The sequence below is a fragment of the Nannochloropsis gaditana genome, assembly GCF_000240725.1.
Source record: "Nannochloropsis gaditana CCMP526 unplaced genomic scaffold scaffold010, whole genome shotgun sequence".
Lineage (NCBI taxonomy): Eukaryota > Eustigmatophyceae > Eustigmatales > Monodopsidaceae > Microchloropsis > Microchloropsis gaditana.
Window position 1 is genome coordinate 68,292 of NW_005803943.1, and position 22,408 is coordinate 90,699.

Below are 22,408 nucleotides of genomic sequence, written 5' to 3' on the forward strand. Positions count from 1 at the left end.
CTTTGTCATCGATTGTCGTACTCTCCTCCCCATTCCTCGAGGAGCGCCGTGCTTGAAGTGCTCATACTGTGGCTCGTCGTATACTCCGGAGTCCAAGGGCGTGCTATGCGTCACTTGCGGCATTTCCCAGGTTGGACTGGAGACACTTGGGCTCGTCACCAGTGCAGGCTCAGGAAACCTTTAGAGAAGAGTCCCATTGGAGCGTGAGAAGGAGTTGCTGGCCATTGCGATAAAAAAAAGTGGCGTGAAATTCAAAAGCAACGGATGATGATGAACGAGGCACACGCATGGGCCGTGGGCCGTCCAGGCTGGGCGGTCAGATCATACCCCAAGGAAAAATGCCGGAAGAGCTGACAGACCCTAGTTATTAACATAAACAGAAATATAGATGAAAGAAGCAAAAGAACAGAACCAGCTGTCTCTCGTTGGACCTATACAGATTTTGTGCCTTCAATTTTGACATTCGCACGCCAGCAGCGTGACGGCGAGCCCGCCTTTTTTTCGAATTTCGCCTCAGCGACATGCGCACTTAGCAGCGATATGCACACTAATCCCAGGTTTATCCTTTAAGTTTACAGGATGGATGAGGAGATAAAAGCTTTGTTGGAGCACGCAGACAAGCGGAAAAAAATATCTGATCGCAGGTCGGAACAACTTACGATCTCGACCCTTGAACAGCCGCTTTCCCCTTGCAAAGGCCTCCCGCTTACACATCCATGTGCCATCGATGCTGCTCCGACAAAGATGTCTCGACTGATCCCATTCGAGTTATCAACTTTGAAAACATCCTCTGATGAGATCGAAAACTCGATAGCGGGACGTCCTTTACTACAAGTCAATGATATCGGTGGAGTCTTGTCTCCGAATTATGCCTTGGTGGGCGTCTTGGGAGAGAAAGAGCCGCGAAAACAGAGTAAAAATGGGTGCAATTACATTGTTTGGTTCATAGATAATTTAAAAGGCCAATCTATCAAAATTTTATTATTCGGAGATGCTGTACTGAGCGGTGAAAACGTACCGCTTGGTGCTGTATGCCTCCTCCTGGACCCTGTAGGCTCAAGGCCTGCCCCATCTGCGGCCATGTCTTTGAAGATCCACAAGCCTCATCAGGTGATACAGATTGGTCTCTCTGCTCATTATGCTACTTGTGGTTTTATAGATCCGTATGGCTTTGAATGCGATAAGGTTTACAATCGCCATAATGCCCGATTTTGCAAACTGCATAGTGCCACGCCGCCGTCGAGCCAGGCCCTGAGCCTGCCGAATCGAGTGGCAATTACCGCGCCATCTCGTGCAATTACAAGTTCACTTCCTACGGGTACCACACGCCCATGTGGGCTACGAGGACATAATGGCAAACCTCATATTTCTAGACCGACTATGTCTGTGGACCGGCCTTCCAGCCTGATTCAGAAGCCGGGTAAAGTAGCACGGTATCAGCCCAAAAAAAGAGAACTCCTCGAGAAGATAATCAAGCGTGATCAACCTCATCGGTCCTACACATGGCAGCCAACATTATCCAGAACTGCCCGGACAGTCAACGTCCCCGAGAGCAGAACAAACCAAACATTCGATGGTCATGTTGGCGGGACTAACCTCGGAACGGGTGATAGATCCGCGCGCATGGATGTGCAACAAACTGCCAAAGAGAACGGAGTGAGTCACGTACAGACGTATATGAGTAAATCTGCATGAAATAAACGAGCATCTTCTGTCGTGCAAGAATATGCGATCCAATACGTCCAAACGTGTGAGTACTGATGTATTTTTCTTTCCGCCACACAAGGTCCGGGGAATCGCAGCCATCCTCGCTGCCGATGAACTTAACAAAGATGGCGAGGTCTTGATACCAGAACCATCGCGTATCTTCGCTCGGGGTCCGGATTCGGTGGCCTACGCAGCCTTTCGACATGAGCAGGAGGCAAAGCGCCAGGCTCGACAGGTTGGCGCCTTGCAATATCGACAGCTTCAACAGAAGCAAAGCGAGGCTAAGGCTGTTCGGGCAATGAATTTCTGCAAGCGCATGGGTGGAACAATTCGCATGATACAGAAGCCTGAAAATGTTATGCTAAAACCGAAGCCGCGAATGACGGTACCTTCATCAGCGGGGAACAGACGTCAGCTGTATGCGGATGGAATGGGCTTGAACGAGGCAGAGAGCCTCATGAAGAGCAAGTCGAAGCATTCTGCCGAAGCTCGTGGCGTAAGTAATCCTATACCTTCTGCTAGCATTGTGAAGGAGTTCTCATTCTTATCGCTATCAATTTATATCAGGAGCTGATGGAACACCTCCATGGCGTTTTCGAGGCTCTCGGTGAGAAGGAAACTCGCGCGGAGTACTTCAAAAATCTTTCGTCCATCGAAGTTGTAGCAGTCAGTTGCCAGGAGTGCAACCGTTTGTTTGAAAAACACCCTCGTCTGTGTGCCAAAAGAGGACATATTTTGAAAAGGCTCACCATCAAAAAACGGTTCTTCATTTGTGGGAATCAGGGATGCTCAGAGGAGGTATCCATGCTAGGCAGTGCTGCACCCCATGAGGCATGTAGTCGGTGCGGTGAAAAGCTCTGGAGGGCCAAGGGTAAGGGTAGCAAAGCTGCTGCTGGCGGGGATACACGTGCCAAGAGCAATGGTGTCGGGGTCTTGATTCCCGCAGTCTCGGAATGGAACCGGAACGCGGATTTGTCAAGCTTATACACTGAGTAAAGTGGCTTTTTTGCAATATACACGACTTAGAAAAATGTTTTAAGTCGAGGGTGATACCAAAAAAATAGAAAACGCACCACGATGGCTTTGTCGTGTTCTTTTTCTTTGTAATACATATATAGCTGCAAAGTGCGTGTCTGTGAGTAGCGACGCGGTGACCGTGCTGGCTGGGTGGCAGCTTTTGCTTCTTAAACTCTTCAATTCAAGAGGGGCTATCGGGCTTCTTACTAACTCACGCGCGTCCTTACTGATGACGTGATAAAAGTTTGTCTTCCGGATACATATGTTTTTGACTAGCTTGGGTATCCAGGAGGCATATATACACAGCCCTTATTCTTTGTCCACGTGAAGACCACCTCGGCATGTCCTAGACACGGCGGCGTTTTCCCCCATTTGCTCCTTCAGTTTCTGCTACTTCGTCTGCCACAGCCGCTGTGGGCGGTGTGACGCTAGGGTCCCCGTCTGATACCTTTGAAGCCGGAATGGCATCTGTCCCTATTTCTTCTCTATCTGCATCCCCCCCTGATGCCAATTCCGGCACCACAGTAGCTGACGCGGGAGCTGATCTGTGCGTCTGACAAGCAGCACCGGCCGCGGTGGCTGCGTCTCTCGCAGCCGGCTGGTCGTCGGCAGAATGTTCGGGGTCGGACGTTGATGCACCTCCCAAGTCCGCTTTTTCCTCTCGTTGCATGCTGGATGCCTCCTGGTTCAGGCCGCGAATAGCCTCCAGGAAGAGCCTCTCTTCCTCTTCTAGGGGACGCGCCTTGTCTCCTTGCAAGGCGTCGATCTCCTTGAATATCTCCTCCATCTCCTGCAGCATTTCCAGGAGGCGAGGATAATGTGTAAATGGCTGCTGATTTACCACGTTGCGCATGAAGCGTGATCGCGTGTCCAGCACAACCGTCTTATCGTGTTTTTTCAAAGCTTTCGAGCAGGCTGTAAGGAACGTGAAACTTAGACGATAAATGGCGGATAGACGAACAGTAATCCCACGTGAACTTACCACAATAATTCATGACAGCAAAATTTTCGAGAAGCAGCAGATCCTTGTAAAGAGAAATACACGCTCGGCCCATCTTGATCCACGCATCGTCCTCGAGCACTGTCGTAGGCTGCTTCAAATATTGAAGTCCCAACTTGATTCGACGGCGTCTGGCACCCATCTGCTGCTCCATTCCCAGATAAAATTCTGACGCCTTTGCAACCTCAGCGCGCAGAGTCCGAAAGAAGGCTACTTCTCCGGCGCTCTGTGCCAGTTCCTTAGGATTCGGCTCCGTGTTGGTGGAGGGACCAGTCTGATTGATGCTACTGCCCGCGTCCCTTGGCTGCGTCGCAGCAGGGGGAGACTCAGTGAGCTCCTTAACACGCTTCTTCAGCGCTTTGTAGCTTACCCAGAATGGCGCCCATTCCGGGTCGGAAAGTGCCACCACCTTGGCCAGTTGCTTCCCGAATTTCATGTTCTCCAGTCGGCTCTTTCTGGCACTTCCGCTCTTATTTCTGACGGAACAAAGACACCACCGCCGTCCCTAAGCGCTCCGACTACGTCAAAACAGTCCACTGCGATAGATGTATCAAAGATGTACGGGTGAGTTGTGTTGTAAGTGCACCGCGCGGCTCAAAGGCACAGACTGAATAAACGAAGGTCCGAAACTAGAATTTAGGGGTGACACCAGTTATTTGAATAAAGCGACACACATACAAGTCCTCTATGCATTTCCATGTGTCGCGAGAGGCGAGAAAGTTCTTTGTGTGCTTCACTTGTAAGGGTATCACAAATTGAAGAGATACATTCAGGCGCTGTGCGCTGCGATTCGGTGCCCCTCTGTTCTCCGGATGTCTCCCGTCACGGTCAGCAAGGATCTTTTCATTTGGGCCTCGTGGCAGAAACAAGCTTGCCGAAGCGTGACCGAGACGTTTCAACGTCTGACAATATCACGTGGATTACTGTCATCTGTTTTGTTCTAAAAGGCAGACGATATTCTCAAGCTGTACATTCACGCTGATTCGGTGCTGTGATAGGGTGGAAGGCGGAGAGCCGTACGACTGATATCGCCGTAAAGGCCCTTAACCCAGGGTCTTGGGCGCTTCCTCGAATTTTCTTTGTGGAAAATGGCCCGATACGCTGGCACTTTCCACGTACTGCAGGTGGCATCTCCTTCAAATACTGCCTTTTTTCCCCCCGTTCCTGACGTGACAGGCGCATCTGCCCCCGAACCTCCCCCCGGCCCCGCCTCGCCCTTCAAGTCGGGGGACATGGGCAAAGGGTGGCGGCGCAAGAGGCAGAAGAAGAACCATCAGAACCTGGAAGACAAAGCCTCTGGGACTGGGAAGAGTAAAAGGAGTGTCGACGGTGAGAATGTCAATGGAAGAGGTGATGGCTGGATCGTCGCAAGGGATCCGAGCTCAGGAAAAAACATCGTCCCGGGCAGCCCTGTCTTCGAAGCCTACTACCAGGCCCAGAGCATAGTTGAGCCCGGTGTGGAATGGAAGAAATTTATGGAGACTCTGGCCATGCCATTACCAGCATCATTTCGAGTAAATTTGGATTGTGATTTTACTGAAATGCTTGTGAATGAGATCGAAACACACGTTGCCCGCCGCATTCATGTCAACGGCAAAGAAATGGCTCCTATCAAGCGCCTTGAATTCTTTCAGGGAGGTCACGCCTACCAAATGGCCATCGATCGGCATACATTGCGGAAAGACTCGTCTCTTGCGGAATTCCATGAGCTCATGAAAACGCATACAGAGGCCGGCACCATCACGCGGCAAGAAACGGTGTCTATGATCCCACCCGTGGTCCTGGGCGTTCAGCCCCACCACAAGGTCCTGGATATGTGCGCGGCTCCTGGTTCGAAAACGTCGCAAATGCTTGAGACCCTTAGCAGAGGATGTTCGCGCACGGGGCAGGAGCCGAGCGGGTACATCGTCGCCAATGATTCGGACACGGCGCGGGCCTACATGCTAGTGCATCAATGCAGGCGCATCAACACCGTGGCCCTCTGTGTCACAACCCATAAAGCGCAGCTATTTCCAGCTCGAGGCTTGGGTAGAAAAGAGCCGGCTGTTGAGGCTGAAAACCCTGACTGGGACGTGCCCCGGGTGGCGCTTGGATACTTCGACCGCATCCTCTGTGACGTCCCCTGCAGTGGCGACGGCACCGTTCGCAAGACCTTCAATATCTGGAGGACGTGGTCGCCGGGCCAGAGCTTGGGGCTTCATCCCATGCAATATGTGATCGCCCGACGGGGCGCAGCTCTCCTGAAAGTGGGTGGCCTCATGGTGTACTCCACCTGCACGCTGAACCCGATCGAGAACGAGGCGGTGGTCCTCTCCCTCCTGCAGGACAGCGAGGGAGCGCTCGAGCTGGTCGATCCTCGCCCGCTCGTCCCGGGCCTTATAGTTCGGCCTGGCCTACATTCTTGGAGGGTCATGGAGTCCACAAGTCGGCTGCAAGCAAATGGACATGTTGCGCCGGACGAGGAAGACCAAGGTGCTGAGGGGGAGCAGGAGGTAGAAAGGACGCTGAGGGACTCCGGTTTGACGCTCTTTCGATCCTACGAGGATGTTCCAGAGCCCTACCGCCGATGGATTCGACCCTCTTGCTTCCCTCCCAAAGATCCAGCTGTAGCAGAGCGCCTTAAGTTGCACTACTGTATGCGCTGTCTGCCTCACGACCAGGATACAGGCGGATTCTTCATCGCCCTTTTCAAAAAAACGAGGCCGCTACCTAAGCCGGGAGCAGGGAAATGTGCTGACGGAGGAGATGCGGAGGGAGTTTTGGATGTTGAAGAGGTGGTTTTGGAGACAGGGAAAGAAAAAGATTCTATCGAGGGTCGAAGCATGTCCTCGGTGGACCAAGGAGCGACATCTTCCTCTGCTGCCCCAGACGCCGAGACCGAAGCGTCAGATTACGTGGTTCACGATGCTCCAACGTCTTCCGCCTTGACGACTCCGCTCCAGCAAGAACAGCAGCAAGCACAGAAAGAGCGGAGAAGCCAAACACGGAAGACTTTTGTTCCTAAAGAATTTTTCGTTCCATTGGCGGATGATGGATGGGCATCAATTAAAGAGTTTTACGGCGTAAAAGAGGGATTTCCTCGCGATCGCCTCTTTTTGCGTCGGGATGGCTCGAAAGTGGTAATCCTTCTTTCCCAAGGCTTAGTGGAGGACGTGCAGCTTTCCACGCGTTGTCAGCTTCAACTTGTGAATGCGGGAACTCGTATTTTTGACCGGGCGAGCACCGACCGTTCAGCGTGTGCTTACCGTCTTTCACAAGACGGAATGCCCTATATGCTTCCGTATTTAAATAAGCGCGTCGTCCAGGTTGGACCGACGGCGCTGGCTGCCATGACAGTCTACGGCTATTTAGACTTGGATTTGCTAGGGCCAATGCAACGGCCGCTGTTAGAGGATATGGAAATGGGTTCATTTGTAGCCGTGCTGGAACCGACCTGTCTTGCAGGAGTAGCGAAAATGATGGAAGCGGGTATCGCCAGCTTCGCACTCATGTGCTGGAGGGGCTTCGGGCAAAAGATGAATGTCATGTGCATCGCACACGACCTCTTCATTTTCCAATGCCGCCTGAAGGCCGCCAGGCTCGTCTCTGAAGCTCAGTTAGTCGAAATGCGCGAGACGAAATCTCGCCTGCAACTAAAGCATGCGAATGCCAAGGGCGAAGGGCAGAACTTGAAGGTAACGGAAGATATCGAGCAAGCTTGTGGAAAAGAGATGGAGACTTAGATACTACGTGACTGATTGCGGGCGCATTTCAAATCTTAATACTTCACAAATGAGAGGTGAAAACGTTGCATCGGAACCACACATTCGCCTCTTCTTTCTCGGATCCATGCTTATAAGTGGGTTTAAAAGTAGGCTTTCAAAGCTCGAGGTGTGTGATTTCAGTCAAGCAGATAAATTTGTCTTCCTGACGTCGCTTCCTCCATTCTCCATCTGAAATTCTTTTTAAAGTCAGTGCAATGACACCTCTGAAAAATCCCTTCCAAACGACATCAAACGATACCTCACGAGACCCGATACTTTGCATCTTCCAGATACAATGCAAACGGGTCAAGAGCGTAGCCCTCCTCTACCACAGGGTCCTACGGCGGAATACTACCCACAAGGCTCACCTAGATTTAATGAGCAACACCTGCTGGAGATCCCCCCACTTCTAATTTTTCCATCGAATAATTTTGTTCTCTTATTGCTTCAAAAGTTACATGGTGTAAATCTCGCAATTCTGTTTCACCACCCTCTCTAGTGTGACATCGCCTACGCTTTGTACATATCGGCAATGACGTCAGCGTACTTCTCCGCAACCACAGAGCGCTTCAGTTTGAGCGTCGGTGTTAGCTCGCCTCCCTTTTCGCTGAAGTCCAAGGGCAAAACACTCCATTTCTGCACAAATTGCGCATTGGATGTCGCGGTGGAATTCGCTTTCTTCAACCCCTCATCAAAATATTTTTTCCAGTGAGGGTCAGATGCAACCTGCTCAGTGGTCGAAGCATTCGAGCCGATTTCCTTGCCAATGTCCAGCGCTTCCTTGTTCAGTTCCTTCGTGGGGTTACCCTGGTCGTCAAGCTTAGCCTTCATCGTTAAAAGAACAGTTAAAAATTTCTTCTTATCCCCCACAACCATGCAATTGGCAACAGCCGGGAGAGCGGACATAATCTCGTTCTCGATCAGAACAGGAGGAATGTTCTCCCCCCCTGCTGTGATAATGAGCTCTTTAATGCGGCCTGTGATGCTCCAAAAGCCGTCAGCATCAACTTGCGCAACGTCGCCCGAATGCAGCCAGCCCTCGTTGTCAACGGCCTCCTGAGTCTTATCTTCCATCTTCATGTAACCCATCATGATGTGTCGCCCGTACATGCAAAATTCGCTCATATTTGCATGTTGCTTCGTCTTGACTCCCGGGATGTCGCGCCCGATTGAGCCAATTTTCCACGCGTAGGAGAAATTGGACGTATGAGGACCTGTGCATTCAGACTGGCCAAAAAGCTCTAGCACAGGGATGTCTAAGGAGGCAAAGTACTCGAGAATCTCGACTGCGATGGGCGCGGCGGACGTGATGCACATCTTGGTCTGATGAAGGCCTAGCGCCGCCTTCACTTTTGACAAGACCAGTGCGTGGGCACACCCAAATCCCACCGGAGCACCACCACCGCACCCATACTGCTGACGGCGGTTCTTCTCCAGTCCCTTGGCCTTGGCCCACTGCGCAAGAGCTCGCTTGACACCCGTGGTCGAGCGGGCTACTTCTTGCATCTTCTCGTAGATCTTCTCCCACACGCGCGGCACCCCAAAGAAATAAGTCGGACAGACGTCCTTCAAGGTGACAGGTAATGATCCGCGCAGCGCATCCGGCTGCGCGAAGTAGATCTTGGCGCCCGTGGCAATTGGACAATGGATGTCCAGCATCTGGGCGGCGACGTGGGAGAGGGGAAGGTAAGAGACCGAGCGATCCTCGCACGTCAAGGTGAAGGGCAAGGAGGCCACAAAATTCTTCACAGTCCAAGTCAGATTGTCGTGCGAGATCATGACGGCCTTGGGCGGCCCCGTAGTGCCAGATGTATAGATTAGCGTGCAACAGTGCCCGGGCCGCTGGGCTTCGATGCGCGCGCGAACAGCTTCATCCTTAACGCCGCTCCCGAGAGCCATAAAATCCTTCCACGAGTATATAGGGACGTCACACTTGTAGCCTTCAGCTGTGCCACTATAAATTACAAGAGCCTTAAGTCGGGGAAGCTCTTTGGCAATCTTCAGATATTTTTCAAGCTGTTTCGCGTTCTCCACAACCACTACCTCCGCCTCAGAATGCTCCGTAATGTATTTACACGCATCAACGCCATTAGACGTGTAAATACCGACTCCCACACCACCGGCTGCGATAGCGCCACAGTTGGCAATGAGCCATTCGGGGGAGTTGAAACCGATTAAATTAATGGCACCATGCGCAGGAAATCCTAGAGACAAAAGACTTTTGCAGAATTCTAAGGTGAGATCGTAGTACTCGCGCCACGTATAACTGCTCCATTCAGTTGTCGCAAGGCTGCCGCCATGCGGTACCTTCTTGTAATGCAAAGCTGGGGAGTCGCCGTACTTTTTCACCGTCTCCTCGAACACCTGAAACACGGTCTTCGGCGCCCACGAACCCGGTCCTTCCTTCTCAATCCGCAAATCTACTTCACCAGAGGCCACCGTCGTAGTATATTTGGGCATGCCTATCGATCTCGAGCTTATGCAAGCTAAAAGTTTGATCTGAAGTCGATGTGGAGCCAAATGGCACTTTCCGGTTCACCGGTACTTGCAAGTGCAGACCTGCTGCCACGGGATAGAGAGGAGAAGGTCAGCGTGAGAGCACAAAAGTGAAGAATGCCTGGAAAATCCACCTCATTCGTACAAATCATAACAAAAATGTCGCGGATGGAATGTCTGGCGGGTCCAAGGAGAGAGAATTCGCTCGGCACGCCATTTCCTACCAATCCGCGTCAGGATTTCTTCTCTCCTCCTCCTTCTTGGTTTCCTTCCCGGCCACCCCACTCTGCTCCGCTTTTACACGCGCGCATACGTAGTCAGACTGAGTGAAACCCAACGTAAAGTAAAAGGGAGCACGAAAACGCGTGTGCCCCCGGCAAACGCCGCAGGGACCGCCTCGCGAGGCCCGGGAAGACAGCGAGGGGTCCGGTAGCCCGGGGCCGCTGACGAGGGAGGGATGTGCCGGACGCCGGGCTAGTACCGGCATGTGCCCGGTTCTTGTCAGGCGGGGCGGACCCCGCTCCTTTGAAGGGTTTCCCCGCATTGACAGCGAGATGCCTTTGTAAGGAATTTTAAAAGCCCTTGCTGCCAGGATCGATTGATCTTCATCCAGCATAGACGACTCTGGGGTCTTCGCAGGGAGAGAGTAGCGGATCAGCCCTTGTTCTGGCTAACTACTATGGTGCCCAGCATATCCGCATTCTCCTCTTGCTACAGAGTGATTAATGTTTTTAATCATTTCTTTATCGTGCTTGTTTTATGATTGGGAAGGGTACTTTGGTGATATTTACTCCTATCTTTTTACCCCTTTTTCCTCTGCGAACAGGGGACTCTGCCGGTCCCGAAAATCGTCTACAATGGACGCTTCGGTCACAGGGTAGAATAAAAACCTTTAGATCCCGATATAAGAATCGTGATAGTAATTTCCGCAGTAAAAAGATCGTAATCCAGAGAGTCAGGCCCCTTGTGGCGACTGGGCACGGCTTTGTGCCTCAAAAACTCTGGTAAGCGGCTTCCCAACATCTTGTGACACGGGTCAATGCCTCATTCCAAGTTTAATTGGCGGTCAACATCATCGCCTCCTTCGCAAAATCCTGATGGACTTTTTGCCTTCGCGTTTGGAGACACTTGGAAGCTTACGGATTATACCCTCGTAAAACCGGAAAATGCTAAAGGCTGCACCCTCGATGTCTCTCTCGAGCATGACTCCAAAGTCACACAGCTGCAGGTCGTGTGTAATGCCTCAGCACTGCAAGTTAGCGTGATGCAGGCTATGAATGCTCAAGATTTTAAGTGGATTACCCAGATGCGCGGTACTCCTTTGCCAAATCAACCAGACTTGTATTATTTTAGAACCCCCGAGGAGCTTCTCACTCAAAAATTGTGGCGGCTGCGCGTCAAGTTTCTCTTCTCATCAACAGACATATCGGCCGTTCGTATTCAAACCTTATCTCTCTCATTTGAAAAATTGACGCGTCGAGGTAGTACCATCAAGGGCATGGTCACCAGTAGTAGCATCAGGAGTTCAGCCGGTGTTGCTCGCACTGGCATGACGGCGGTCGCAGCATCTGCTGGTGGGATTGCCACTAGCAGAAGTAGTCACACCACACATTCAATTTTGTACAGGGGAAGCTCAATGAGTACAACTACGAGCACCACGGCTTCACTGACGAACACACCCACGGGCTCTCACACTCCTACCTCCGACTCTGTGTGTGGTGACGGCGACCTGGTCTCTGACCTCTCGGAAGAAGCCAGCACAGGCTCATTAGGTAGTGGTCCGAAAAGTAACACGAGTAGTGCAAGCGGCAGTGAGAGTAGGGAAGGGCGAAGGACATCTAAGATTTCAGATAGAGGGGCCATACGGGCACTAATGAGTGCCATCGACAAGGTAATATCACAAGGCGGGAATGATGGTGCATTGGTTGATGAGCTTTTGCTCTTGAAGGAGCGTTTAGACAATCATCTAGTGCAGCGCTCTTCTGAGCAGCACTTGAATGCAACTATCGCACGAATTAGTTCAATAATTCAATCCATTGTCATGTGAAGGGGGGGTAATGCAGTGTCTATTGAGGACTCAAGAAGTTTCTGGAAGTTCGAATGCACAACACATTTCGGCACGACTATACTTCAAATCTGCACTAGAGTGATTGAGAAATTTGGAAGAAGTCAGAATAGAATACATGCCTACTGAGGGATTCTTGAGACAAACGGGAAAAAGTATCGTTTCCAAATCACCGGGAATCACATCTGAGAGAGTTAGTCAGTTTTGCAATTAGGCTATGCATAGTTCCAGAGTGAGAGGAATTGTGAAGAAGGCAGAAATGAGGGAAACATCCTTTCTGTCTCCATTTCGCATGGGAAGGGTATCCTATATGTATGAAAACCATGGAAATAATCACATACAATGGTCTTGACCATGAAAAAGAAACAATCGTGCAGAAAAAGAGACAATTTGGTGTACGGTCACAAAATCCATCAGACGGAAGCGCAAGAGCTCCTTAAGCAATGCAAGGCTACTTGCTACTTCTCTTGGGGTTTTTACACTCTAAAAATCTGCGAGGAATTTGATAGATCCAACGATGTGACAAATGCTTACCGCAATTATACATATTACATTTCTTCTCCAAACGCGGTAAGGTATATGAAACCCTGCACCTCTTCCATGTTTTCGTTTTTCATAGAAGCAATACCTCGTGCGATTCAGGCCCTTCCCGGTAGAAAAACCGAAGGGCTCGGTCCACTTTATCTTGCCGGATATTGTAGATTGGATTTGTGATTTCCTTGTGATATGAAAGGAGAGACAATATCTTATATTGAGAAATGACTCAATCGCATGCTTTAGACAGTTTCGAACGCATTTTGGTCACTACCCTTTTCTCATCGAAATGAACGTTACCAAATCCTCTATAACGATTCTCAACCCACCACACATTGAATCTGACCACGTATTGTATCTGATACGACTTACCAACAGGTTTCCGATATCACCGTACACAAGCGGGTGTCCGCAAGGATTGAGACCTCTCGCATTTTTTGATTCCTTCAAGGAGTCCATTTGACCCCATTGGGCACAGCTCAATCCTGAAAGATTGTAGCACGTATGATAAAAGTCACGCGGTTTGTCCGGCTTATCGCGGAGTCCACCGTCAAGAGCCTGAGCACAATGAAGGATATAACGCTGGAGCGCATGTTGACTTAGACATTCCAAGTTTCCTCCAACATGACACGATGGCTCAATATTGGGCATGTCACTTTTCATCGCAGTTTCCCTTGGACATACTGAGCGGAGATCTGTAGTGTCACCAAAGTCCTTTCCAGAGACTCCAGAGTCTCTCAGATCTTCAGTGTAAGATTGCGGAGCGCAGAGCACGATTCTTCCGTCATTCTCTTTCCTCCAACCCACAACCTTTCTTGTCTCTGTTTCCCCATGTAGAGCCATCTCAACTAAAATCGCTGTGGCTCCTTGCCAAAAGGAATAACAACCATCCACAAGTTTATTTGTCCGTCCCTGGAAACCGCCTTCTACGCTCATTTGACGTCGAGCAATCCACCCCTGTAAAGAAAAAAGATCTACACCATCTGTCTCAGACAAAATAATCAATGCGGCAAACGCACAGAATACGTATCCGCCGTGTGCCTCTTGATCAGTTTCCCCTCCAAAGCCACCCTCATATGTTTGACAGGAGAGGAGGTATTCGACAACGCCCGCAGCTAGCTGGGGGGTCAACATATTCAGCATCGAAGCTATCGAAATGACTGTATACGTGCCCCGAACGTCAACTTCCCTGTGCAGCATGATAAGCGGACAGCAGCAGATCAAATTTTACATCGCAGTAAATAGAAACGCGAAAGGGTCCAGTCACGTCAAAGTTCAGTAGTATTTTTCAATTGGGGGAAATTGTTCATACATCAAGAAGTATTTCCATGTTGTTATTGCAAGATGCTACAATGCCCACACAACCCTTTTTCGTCCAAGTCTCTTGCAAGGAGAAGAGCCATGCAGACAGCTTCTGTTTCCAGCGCTGCCTTGGACAACCCAAAAACGCTTCAAATTTTAATCGACGTACCCGTCATCGTGCATACAAAAACCACCTGACAAATGTTTTCGTGCAAGAAACCACTTATAAAGCGCCGGGCGATCTATAGTCTTATAGGCCTCTTCCGTACCGAGTATGAGTAAGGCAAGCACTGCCGCATATGTTGGAGCGCAATGCGATATCTGATAAGGTCCGCCACCGAAGCCTCCCCCGGAGTTTTGGCATGAGTTCATTGTAATTGTGACTTTCCGAGCTAAATCAGCGCGAAAAATCGAATGACTCCTCGACTCAAGGCCCCGCAGTAGATCGAGAGAGTGGAGAATCCAATAACACAGCCATGGTCGGCTCGCGTCAAGACAGATAAAGCCAGGCCCTAAGTGTGTAAGTCCCTTCATAAGATACGCGACATGTCTTTCCCGAAGAAGGCGTATGTCCCCGCTATCATTGAATAGACCAGAGGCTTGAAGCTTTCCGCGTGAAGACTAACAAATAATGAATCAGATAATGACAGGTATGATAACAAGTTTTGGGGTTGTTAGGGCGTGTTCGATGTGAACTTAGTTGTTGTAAACAGCAAAAATTACGCGAGGCACTTAGAATTGTCAATCTTGCCACGGTCTGACAGCTAGATGCGTATTCTTGCTGGAGTTCTGCCGTATGTGTAAAAATACTTGAAAGTCGATAGACACTCGACCGTACACTCACCTGGTCGAGATTACACCATGAATTCAAAAGAGAGGTGCAAGAAGCCTCACATTCTGCCTATATATACGAAAATAGGTGTGCATTTTAGGACGCATACCCATGCATACTTCACTATGTATTATGTTGTTTCCTAACCTCCAGCTTGCCCTCACCTGCTCTTCTTCGGTCCGTGTCTTTCCAACCACACGTGATAGAGGACGGGAGGCGCATGGCAGACTGGTCATAATAAGTTTCCTTCAAAAGAATCGAGTATGGTTTGGAATAGTTGTCATTATAAAGTTCAACAAACTTCTTTTGAGGACGCACCGGCACTCAGGTAGTGTCGCTCCCTTGACCAGGAACGCCTACCATTGCCCGAGCTTCATGGCACCTGATTTTCGATGGTACAAATCTCAACCTCTTTCGAGTTCTTCGCCGTTGTTGTACCCTTTACCTAGTGTTTCACATGAAGGTCGCGCGCTGGCACGCTGGTTGCTGTTGAAAAAGAAAAATCGACAGGTCTTGGCGAGCGAGACCGACTACTAGTAGTAGGGCAAGGGCAACGCACCGCTACGACTCGTAACCTACGAGTCCCCAAAAAAAATCAAAAAGCCTGGGCTTGGCGAAGTCCTGTTTTACCGTTGTAAGAAAGATCGTCACGAGGATGCCTATGACCCCTCGAGAGGTCCGAAGAAATTCTTCTTTACGAGATGATGCTGTTGCCGGGAATCGTCTCACTCATGACTTCAATCTCTCTCTATCTCATCACCACGCAGCTTCTTCATTCATGTGCTCTATATCTGGAAAGAGTTCGATACTGCTAGTGGCTGTCATTTTACTGTCAAAAGATATCACGTCCACCAGATCCTTCCGGCTGCCTTTATCATACGTCAAACGCGTATACATTCCTCCATGCAATGCTCAAGCATTCTTGCCACTACTATCCGTTTCTCAAGCTACCTCACGTCATTCGAGCCTGCTGGGCCTGATAAGATTACCTATGAGGGTGCCACGGACTGCTGCATCCGATGAGACTGGGCTCGGTGGACGTCGGTTCCTTGTGTCAACTGAGATGGGGACCGCCAGTGGACGAGAGACCACGCCTGATTTCGCTCAGAGCAAAAGCAGCGATTCTATGGGAAACGAGGGCAATCTCACCATTTCTGAGCCACTGCAATATACTACTGAAGAAGCTACCCTGGTGGAAACTAAAATAGACGGCATGCTTACCAGGAAAATCGATTTGTGGCCGCCTGAAGAAATATTTGAATTGCTGCCATTGCTGTTGAAGGTGAGAGCTGGTGAAGAGGTGATATAATTTCCTCCGTTGAGACATATGGAAAGAGGACTTGACCTTGCGATTGATCGATGAACGAGGCGAGGCATAAAGTTCGAGACCAGACGTCTTTAGAGAAAGGGAAAGTAGCATGTATTGATGGCTTCCTGGCACCTCATCAGCACAACATACGATTGTCACTGACACACAATTTTTATATCGCAATAGAGTTCTGTTTTCGAGTACGCCATCGACAAGCGCCTTGAACAAGATCTTCGCTTGGACGGCACACCCCTCGTTCCCTCCCTCGGTCGGCCCGAGAGCAAGTTTCGTCGTCGACTTGAGCACTCACGCTCCTTTTTGGCGAGCTTGAAATACTCAGAGCAGCAGCGCCTTGCACGGCAATGGATCGAAGGGCTGTTAGAGGCAGCGACTGAGAGCACGGAGGCCATGGACGAGCGGGTCTTCGAGCTGCTCACGTACGAGAATGGCGTGTTGGTGGAGCCCGTGCAGGAGGCGCTGGAAGACATGCTCCGTCGGCTCCGGTCCATGTCGCCCGACGAGAAAACACTGACCCAAGCCGTCTTGGAGACCCTGCAGAAGAGGGTGGAGGCCGAGGTCAGGACACGGGAGACGCCCTTCGTCCGGCTCTTGGCCCTGCTCCTCCGGCTCCACTCTCGAGACGATCGTGAGCGAGTGCTGCGAACTGAGCTCCGCAACAGCCGCGTAATTGAAGAGTTCGCGGCATACCTGGAAGAGGGAGCGGACTACGTGGCTCGACTGCGGCTAGGGCCTTGCTCCCTTCCCGAGGACACCTCAGACGAGATGCAGAAAATCCTGGCGATCCTACGAGACTTCACGCAAACCGGGGCGGGGGAGGGCGCGCAAGGCTGGACGAGAGGAGCGGCGCCTTCTGTTCAACCCTCTTTCCAGCCGAGGCCAGAGGACATTGGTAGGAGGGCGGTGGTGGACGTGGAGGAGGTCCGCGAGGGTGGAGAGGGGACTCCGTCGTAAGTTTAGGGCCAGAAAAGAAAGATTCATGTGAATGAGAGATGTACAGAAGCACTGTCGTAAGCAATGGGTAACAGCCGTACCAGCGAGCAATTATGGTACCCGCGTTTGTACATCATCCTCTTCGTTTGATACATAATCCCGGGGTTAGGGAGCCATCTGCAACAAATCAATCCACCCACGCCTTTGCCAAGCATTGTCAAGAACATGGCTGTGCCCCTCTAAATCTCTGTCACGTCGCCCTTCTCGTCGCTCGCCGAACCCCCTTGGTGGCGGCCCCGGGGGAAGAGATGGGGGGGTCGCGGGACGCGATATGGTTCTTGCCGCTGGCAGCCTTCATCGTAGTGCGAGGGAGGAAAAAGGGGGGGCAAAACCTTGCCCAACAGATCTCCGAATGCACTATTACCATCCCAGCGCCCGCCACTAAAGTTTTGCAAAGCTCCATCCAGCATGTGCCCGAAGATGTGCGCCAAAACGCCCTCCGCTCCCGAGCCCCGAGGCCCCAACCTGTCCTCATGCTCTACATCGCCTCTTACACTGCCCTCAGATCCCACACCGGGCCATGGCAATGGGGGCATGAGACCACGTTGGTGTGGGTACTCGCGGAAAAGCCCCTCTCCGCGCTCCGAGGCCTCATCGCTTTCCTGCTTGTGCCTGTATATCTCCACAGGTGCTTCTCCTGCGCCGTGTGATGGAAAGAGTGACATTCAAACTTCTCTGTTACGGGAATACTAACGCAACATGTGTTCTCATATGCTCCTCATACACTCATCGCTCTTCAGTACATTACACGCGCGCCGCCCCCCGGGATGATGTTCGTTAAACACACCTTGGCAATTGCGAATAATTTTTGTTAATGTCTCGGCCTTACTACTCCCATTGAGAAAGGAAGAGAAATGGGAGCGCACTGTAGAGTAGGAGCACTGCGGATGCTCTCTTTGGTCTTCTTGGATGGCGGCATGCATGTGGTCCCTGCCCGAACCGTCCATAATGCACTCCCCGGAAAATGACGAGCTCCTGGAAGAACGCTGGAAAGATTTCAATGGCGTGTGCGCCTGAAGCGTGATTCGATTATATTTGAATTAGAAACTGTGAAAACTGAGAGCGTGCCGGCAGTTCAGGGGCCCGCTATTCCGGTTAAGTATCATCGCTCCAGCGCCACGTCCTGATCGACTTCTAGATTGCCTTACTCGCACACTTTCGCTAAGGTTTTTCTCTTTCATAATAGCTTGAGATTTGCTCTGCCAGCTGCAGCAGAGTTGTCGCACTTTGAGAGACAAGCTCGCAAATAATTTCCCCTTTAGCTACCTCAGGCCTTCCCTGTCCTCCAAGCATTCCAAGCAGCCCCGATATCCCCCAGATATGCATATACCCGGTATTCGAAGCATTTTTCATTCAACTCATCATTTTTTTCCTTGTCTGAACAGGAGGCGGTAGAACTCAGACTGCAAACTGAAATCAAGAAATATTACCATACGTGTGCACTCCATTACTTCCATCTCATACATGCCCGTATTCGCCTTACAACTCAAGGCTGAACTTGAAGGGGTTTCAAGAATCGAAACAACAGGGCGCTACTGCGTGGACTTGAGCAAAGATGGAGAATGCAAACGAGGTGTATTCATCGACATGTCCGAGTCTGTGGCAATGGCAGACAGCCGCGGAACCTGTCACATGCAAATCAAGTTGCCTGGCATGACAAAACCCGCCAACTTGACTATCCTGGAAACAGCTCCGTACACAACAAGCGACAGCGGAGCTTTTCAAACAGTAGCGCGTATAGAGGCCCGAGGCGTGGATGTGGAGGCTTGGCGAGTTCGGGATGACTTTGTGGTTGTATCAGAGGGAGGGACTCGTTTTGAGGCGGCGAACCTGGTTGACGGAGACTACACAGAATACGACGAGGAGCATAACCAGGCGGTCTCAGTATTGGAGGTGGCGACAAACGTAGTTGTTGGGAAAGGCCCAAAAAGGTGAAGCAGGCGTGGCGCGATTATATACGCAGAAAGTCGTGTATGTTCGCAACGAGAGAGCACTCCGTACCTAGTTTTTTGTCCATTGCTTTTTCATGACTTTGTAATTATAATACAGAAAGTAGTAATGTTCGATAAAAGTCATAGAATGTTACGAGAGCACGATGGTACATGCTACAGAAACGGTGTGTCGCCCTGCTTTATTCTTTGAGTTATCTGACATTTTGTATCCTTTACTTGCCTCGAAAAATTTTGCGGGGGAATCTTCCTTCCTCGCAAATAGAACATGGGAGCTTCAGGATGCTCGCAGCGCAATCTCTACACAAATTCATCCCACAACTTCTCGCCGTCTGTCTCTCCTTCGTGCGTCTCAAAGCGCCCTAGTCGAAAAAGTAGGGGGAGTCCTTGACTTCCTCTAGCCTCAGCTTACCTCGCTGCGGGATCGGTGGGAACGCCACGTCCGGGAAGCGCGCGACAAGGGAGTCTCGTAGAGCCTCCAAGACAGGCTGCTCGTACAGAGTAATGAAGCACTCGCGGAGGGTGGCGTTCATCACCTCCACGTTGCTCGCGTGGCACCAGTAGCTGTCGTGCACAGCCGTGAAAGGCACGCCCAGGCCCTGCAGGCGGTTGGCAGTCATGAGCATATGGGTGGAGTCCAGGGAATGGACGAAGTTGGGGGGGAAGGCAGAGCGTTGACGAGAGGAGGAGACGGGGAGCTTGTCGTTGCAGTCAACCAGAATAACGCTCTGGATCAGCGTCTTGACGAGCAGGCCCTTGTCCCGCCGGTAGGGCTGGATGACCGGGAGGCCCAGGGGGGTCACCCAGGACATGGGCTGGCCTTGCCGGGCCACCAGGCTCGCGCAGGTGGAAAGCCACTCCATGATGTTCCGAGCCGCTGAGAAGAGCTCGGCCAGCTTGGAGAGCGTAATTGTGGCCACGTAGCGCGACGCCTCGTACACTTCCTGCTCCTCCTCCTTGGTCAGCATCCGCCCCTTCTCCCGCTCTTGGAACTTCTCCTTCAGACGCGCCTGAATCTGCTTCCGGGCCCCCACGTAGGTGACCCCGTACACGCTCGTCATCACCGTCTGCTTCACTACTTTTCGATTGATGAGGCCGTCCACGAGCCGGGCGTGCCGCTGCTGCCGTCGCTCCTCCTCTGTCGCCGTCCGGCCCAAGGCGCGCGTGGCCTCGGAATGGACGTGCTTGATCACGCGGTCGCACACACCTGTGTACACATCCCGGGGCACGGCCGAGTGGATCAAATTCACCTGCTTCGCCCCCTCCTCGTCCCTACCAAGGGCCGCATAGTGCTGCAGCCCGTTACAGGAGCCGTCCATGTGCACCGGCACGCCTGACAGGAAGCTCTCAGGGTCCCCGCTCTCCACGGCGGCCACGATCTCCTTGCACACTGCCAGAGCCTGCCACGGCTCTTCCGCCTTCTGCCACCATCCCTGGCCGTTCAACGGCCGCGCCGCTGAATCCTGAACATTCTCCATTTTCTCCTCAACGAAGGCCACCCGGTCGTCGAAGGACAGCTTGTCTTGTCCACACAAATTGGCCAGGTGGATTTTCAACCACCGAAGCCCATTCTTTCCCAAGGGCCGCTTTTCTGCGAATCGCAGCATACCACGACACATGTCCGAGCCCAGATGGTTCAGATTTGGAGGCACAGGGTAGGCCCTGCCCCTGAAGTCCAGGTTGTAGGGAAAATAAAAGGTGTGGTTGCGAAACTCCTCTGCGATGCCGAGTTTGATCTCTGTGTCACAACGGAGCGAGAAAAGCTCCGCGTTGCGTTTCTTCACGCGCCGAGCAATCTGCCAGCGATCACGCAGAAGCCGGCGCTCCTCGGCCCTCCTGCCTGGCACCCCGTCCTCTTCAGCTCCCAGGAGGGCAGGGTCCGCAGGCGGGGGATGGGACGGATGACCGGAGAGCGGCGGGACAAGTTCATCCAACTGGCTAGGCAGGTCTCCCACCGTTAGCCCCCGAGCGTAGGCCTCTTGGATGGTGCTTAACACCTCCCCGTTGATGACCCAGGGCACGCGGCCCAGAAAGTTGAGCGCGTGATAGACCTCCGGCATGCGCGCGCCCCGCAAGGCGTCGAATTGGGCCTTGGAGTTCTGAGAGCGGACGATGAAGGACTTGAGCTGCAAGTATCCGCCCGAGTCAAAGGACTTCCAGGGCCGGGGCTGCACCACCATCGGCCGGTACCGCGGGGTCAGGTAGTGCTGGACATCCGCGGCGCCAGCCATGCTCCGGTAGACGGCCTCGTCCAGGAAGACGAGCCCGCGCTTCTTGATGCTGTGGGTGCTCTCTAGTGCGATGGATAAGGCGGGCGGACGCTCCACTTCCCTGTTTGCCGAGGTCAAGGCGTCAGTCGAGTCTGCCCCTCCCTCTGCCCCCCCCCCAGCTTGGTCTAACCGCGGCGCTTGCAGCCGCATTCTTTTTTCCAGGCTTTTTTCTCTCCCAGGCCCAACCTCGGGCCCCTCCAGCCCGTGAGCTTCCTTCGCGCCGTCCAGCAGACATTCAGGAGAGATCTTTGCGACACGGTGGAGCTCGCTGAGGAGCATGCCGCCAACCTTGATCTTCAGGTCCGCCCGCCAGACCCCATCCTCGAGCGCCTCCCGCGCCTTCCGGTTCACGCGCTTGAGGCTGATCATTCCGTTTTCCCGCAGAATGTTCAAGACCCGGTCCCCGTAGGTCTCACTTAGGCGCAGAAAGTTCACCTCGGTGCGGACGGCGTCGGCAATGTGGAGGAGGAGCATGGTCAGGGGCACGCCCTGGTTGCCGTGGCGGAGGATCAAATTCACCGTCTCATTCACGGTGATTACGGCCAGCTTGTCGGGAGGGACCAGGATCAGGAAGGGTCCGTATGTGCCCACGCCGTTGCCCAGGTCGGACCACTTCCCCTCGCGGAGTTTGGCGTGCAGGGCGGTCATCGCCTCGATCATGGGGCCGTACCTGGGTTAGGGGAGGGGGGGAGGAGCTTGACGGACGCGGAACTAAAGGGGTGTGCATGTCCAAGCCCAGGCGAAGAGAGGGAGCGAGGGATAGACAAGCCGACCGAGGGAGACTTCTTACCAGGCGAATATCTGCCGCTTGACCACAGGGAGGTAGGCCGCCTTCCCCGTCCGGAAGAGGGTGTCCTGGACCTCCTTGTACTCAGCCAGAGCCTCGCTGATGGTGCCCTCCTCGAAGGCCACCTCCAGGTTACGCAGCTGCTCTCTCTTTGTGTTGACGGATGAGGGGCGCGCGTGCGGAGCCAGGTGCTCTTTAATCTGCTGCAGACCTTCGTGTGACCCGCCGCCCTGCACGCTCTCCGGCCCCAATGGGGGATACATATCTTCCTCGATTTCATCCAGGAAAAAGGCCGTCTCATTGGCTTCTCCAATCAGCATGTTACTGTTGCTGCGCCCTCCCGCCTCTGTGTCCCGACCAGACACACCTCTGACTCGCGCCCCCCC

The 22,408-nt window shown here is 52.3% G+C and overlaps 2 protein-coding genes across 2 annotated transcripts; one reads left to right on the forward strand and one right to left on the reverse strand.

The window, feature by feature from the left end:
• Positions 1-13,971: 13,971 nt before the first annotated feature.
• NGA_2095600 (protein farnesyltransferase subunit beta) lies at positions 13,972-14,885 on the reverse strand (the record flags this gene model as incomplete). Its single annotated transcript, XM_005856294.1, has 3 exons — positions 13,972-14,485; positions 14,709-14,765; positions 14,861-14,885. Coding segments are annotated over 3 exons (547 nt in total), but the record flags the coding sequence as incomplete, so codon positions are not given.
• Positions 14,886-18,396: 3,511 nt separating this feature from the next.
• NGA_2119900 (uncharacterized protein) lies at positions 18,397-19,047 on the forward strand. Its single transcript, XM_005856296.1, has one exon. The coding sequence runs from the start codon at positions 18,481-18,483 to the stop codon at positions 18,949-18,951; it is 471 nt and encodes a 156-aa protein (XP_005856358.1). The 5' UTR covers positions 18,397-18,480; the 3' UTR covers positions 18,952-19,047.
• The last annotated feature ends 3,361 nt before the right edge of the window (positions 19,048-22,408 follow it).

What these genes read in the sequence shown, in the direction of transcription:
- NGA_2119900 (XM_005856296.1), top strand. Translation starts at nt 18,481, where the DNA reads ATGCCCGTATTCGCCTTACAACTCAAGGCTGAACTTGAAGGGGTTTCA.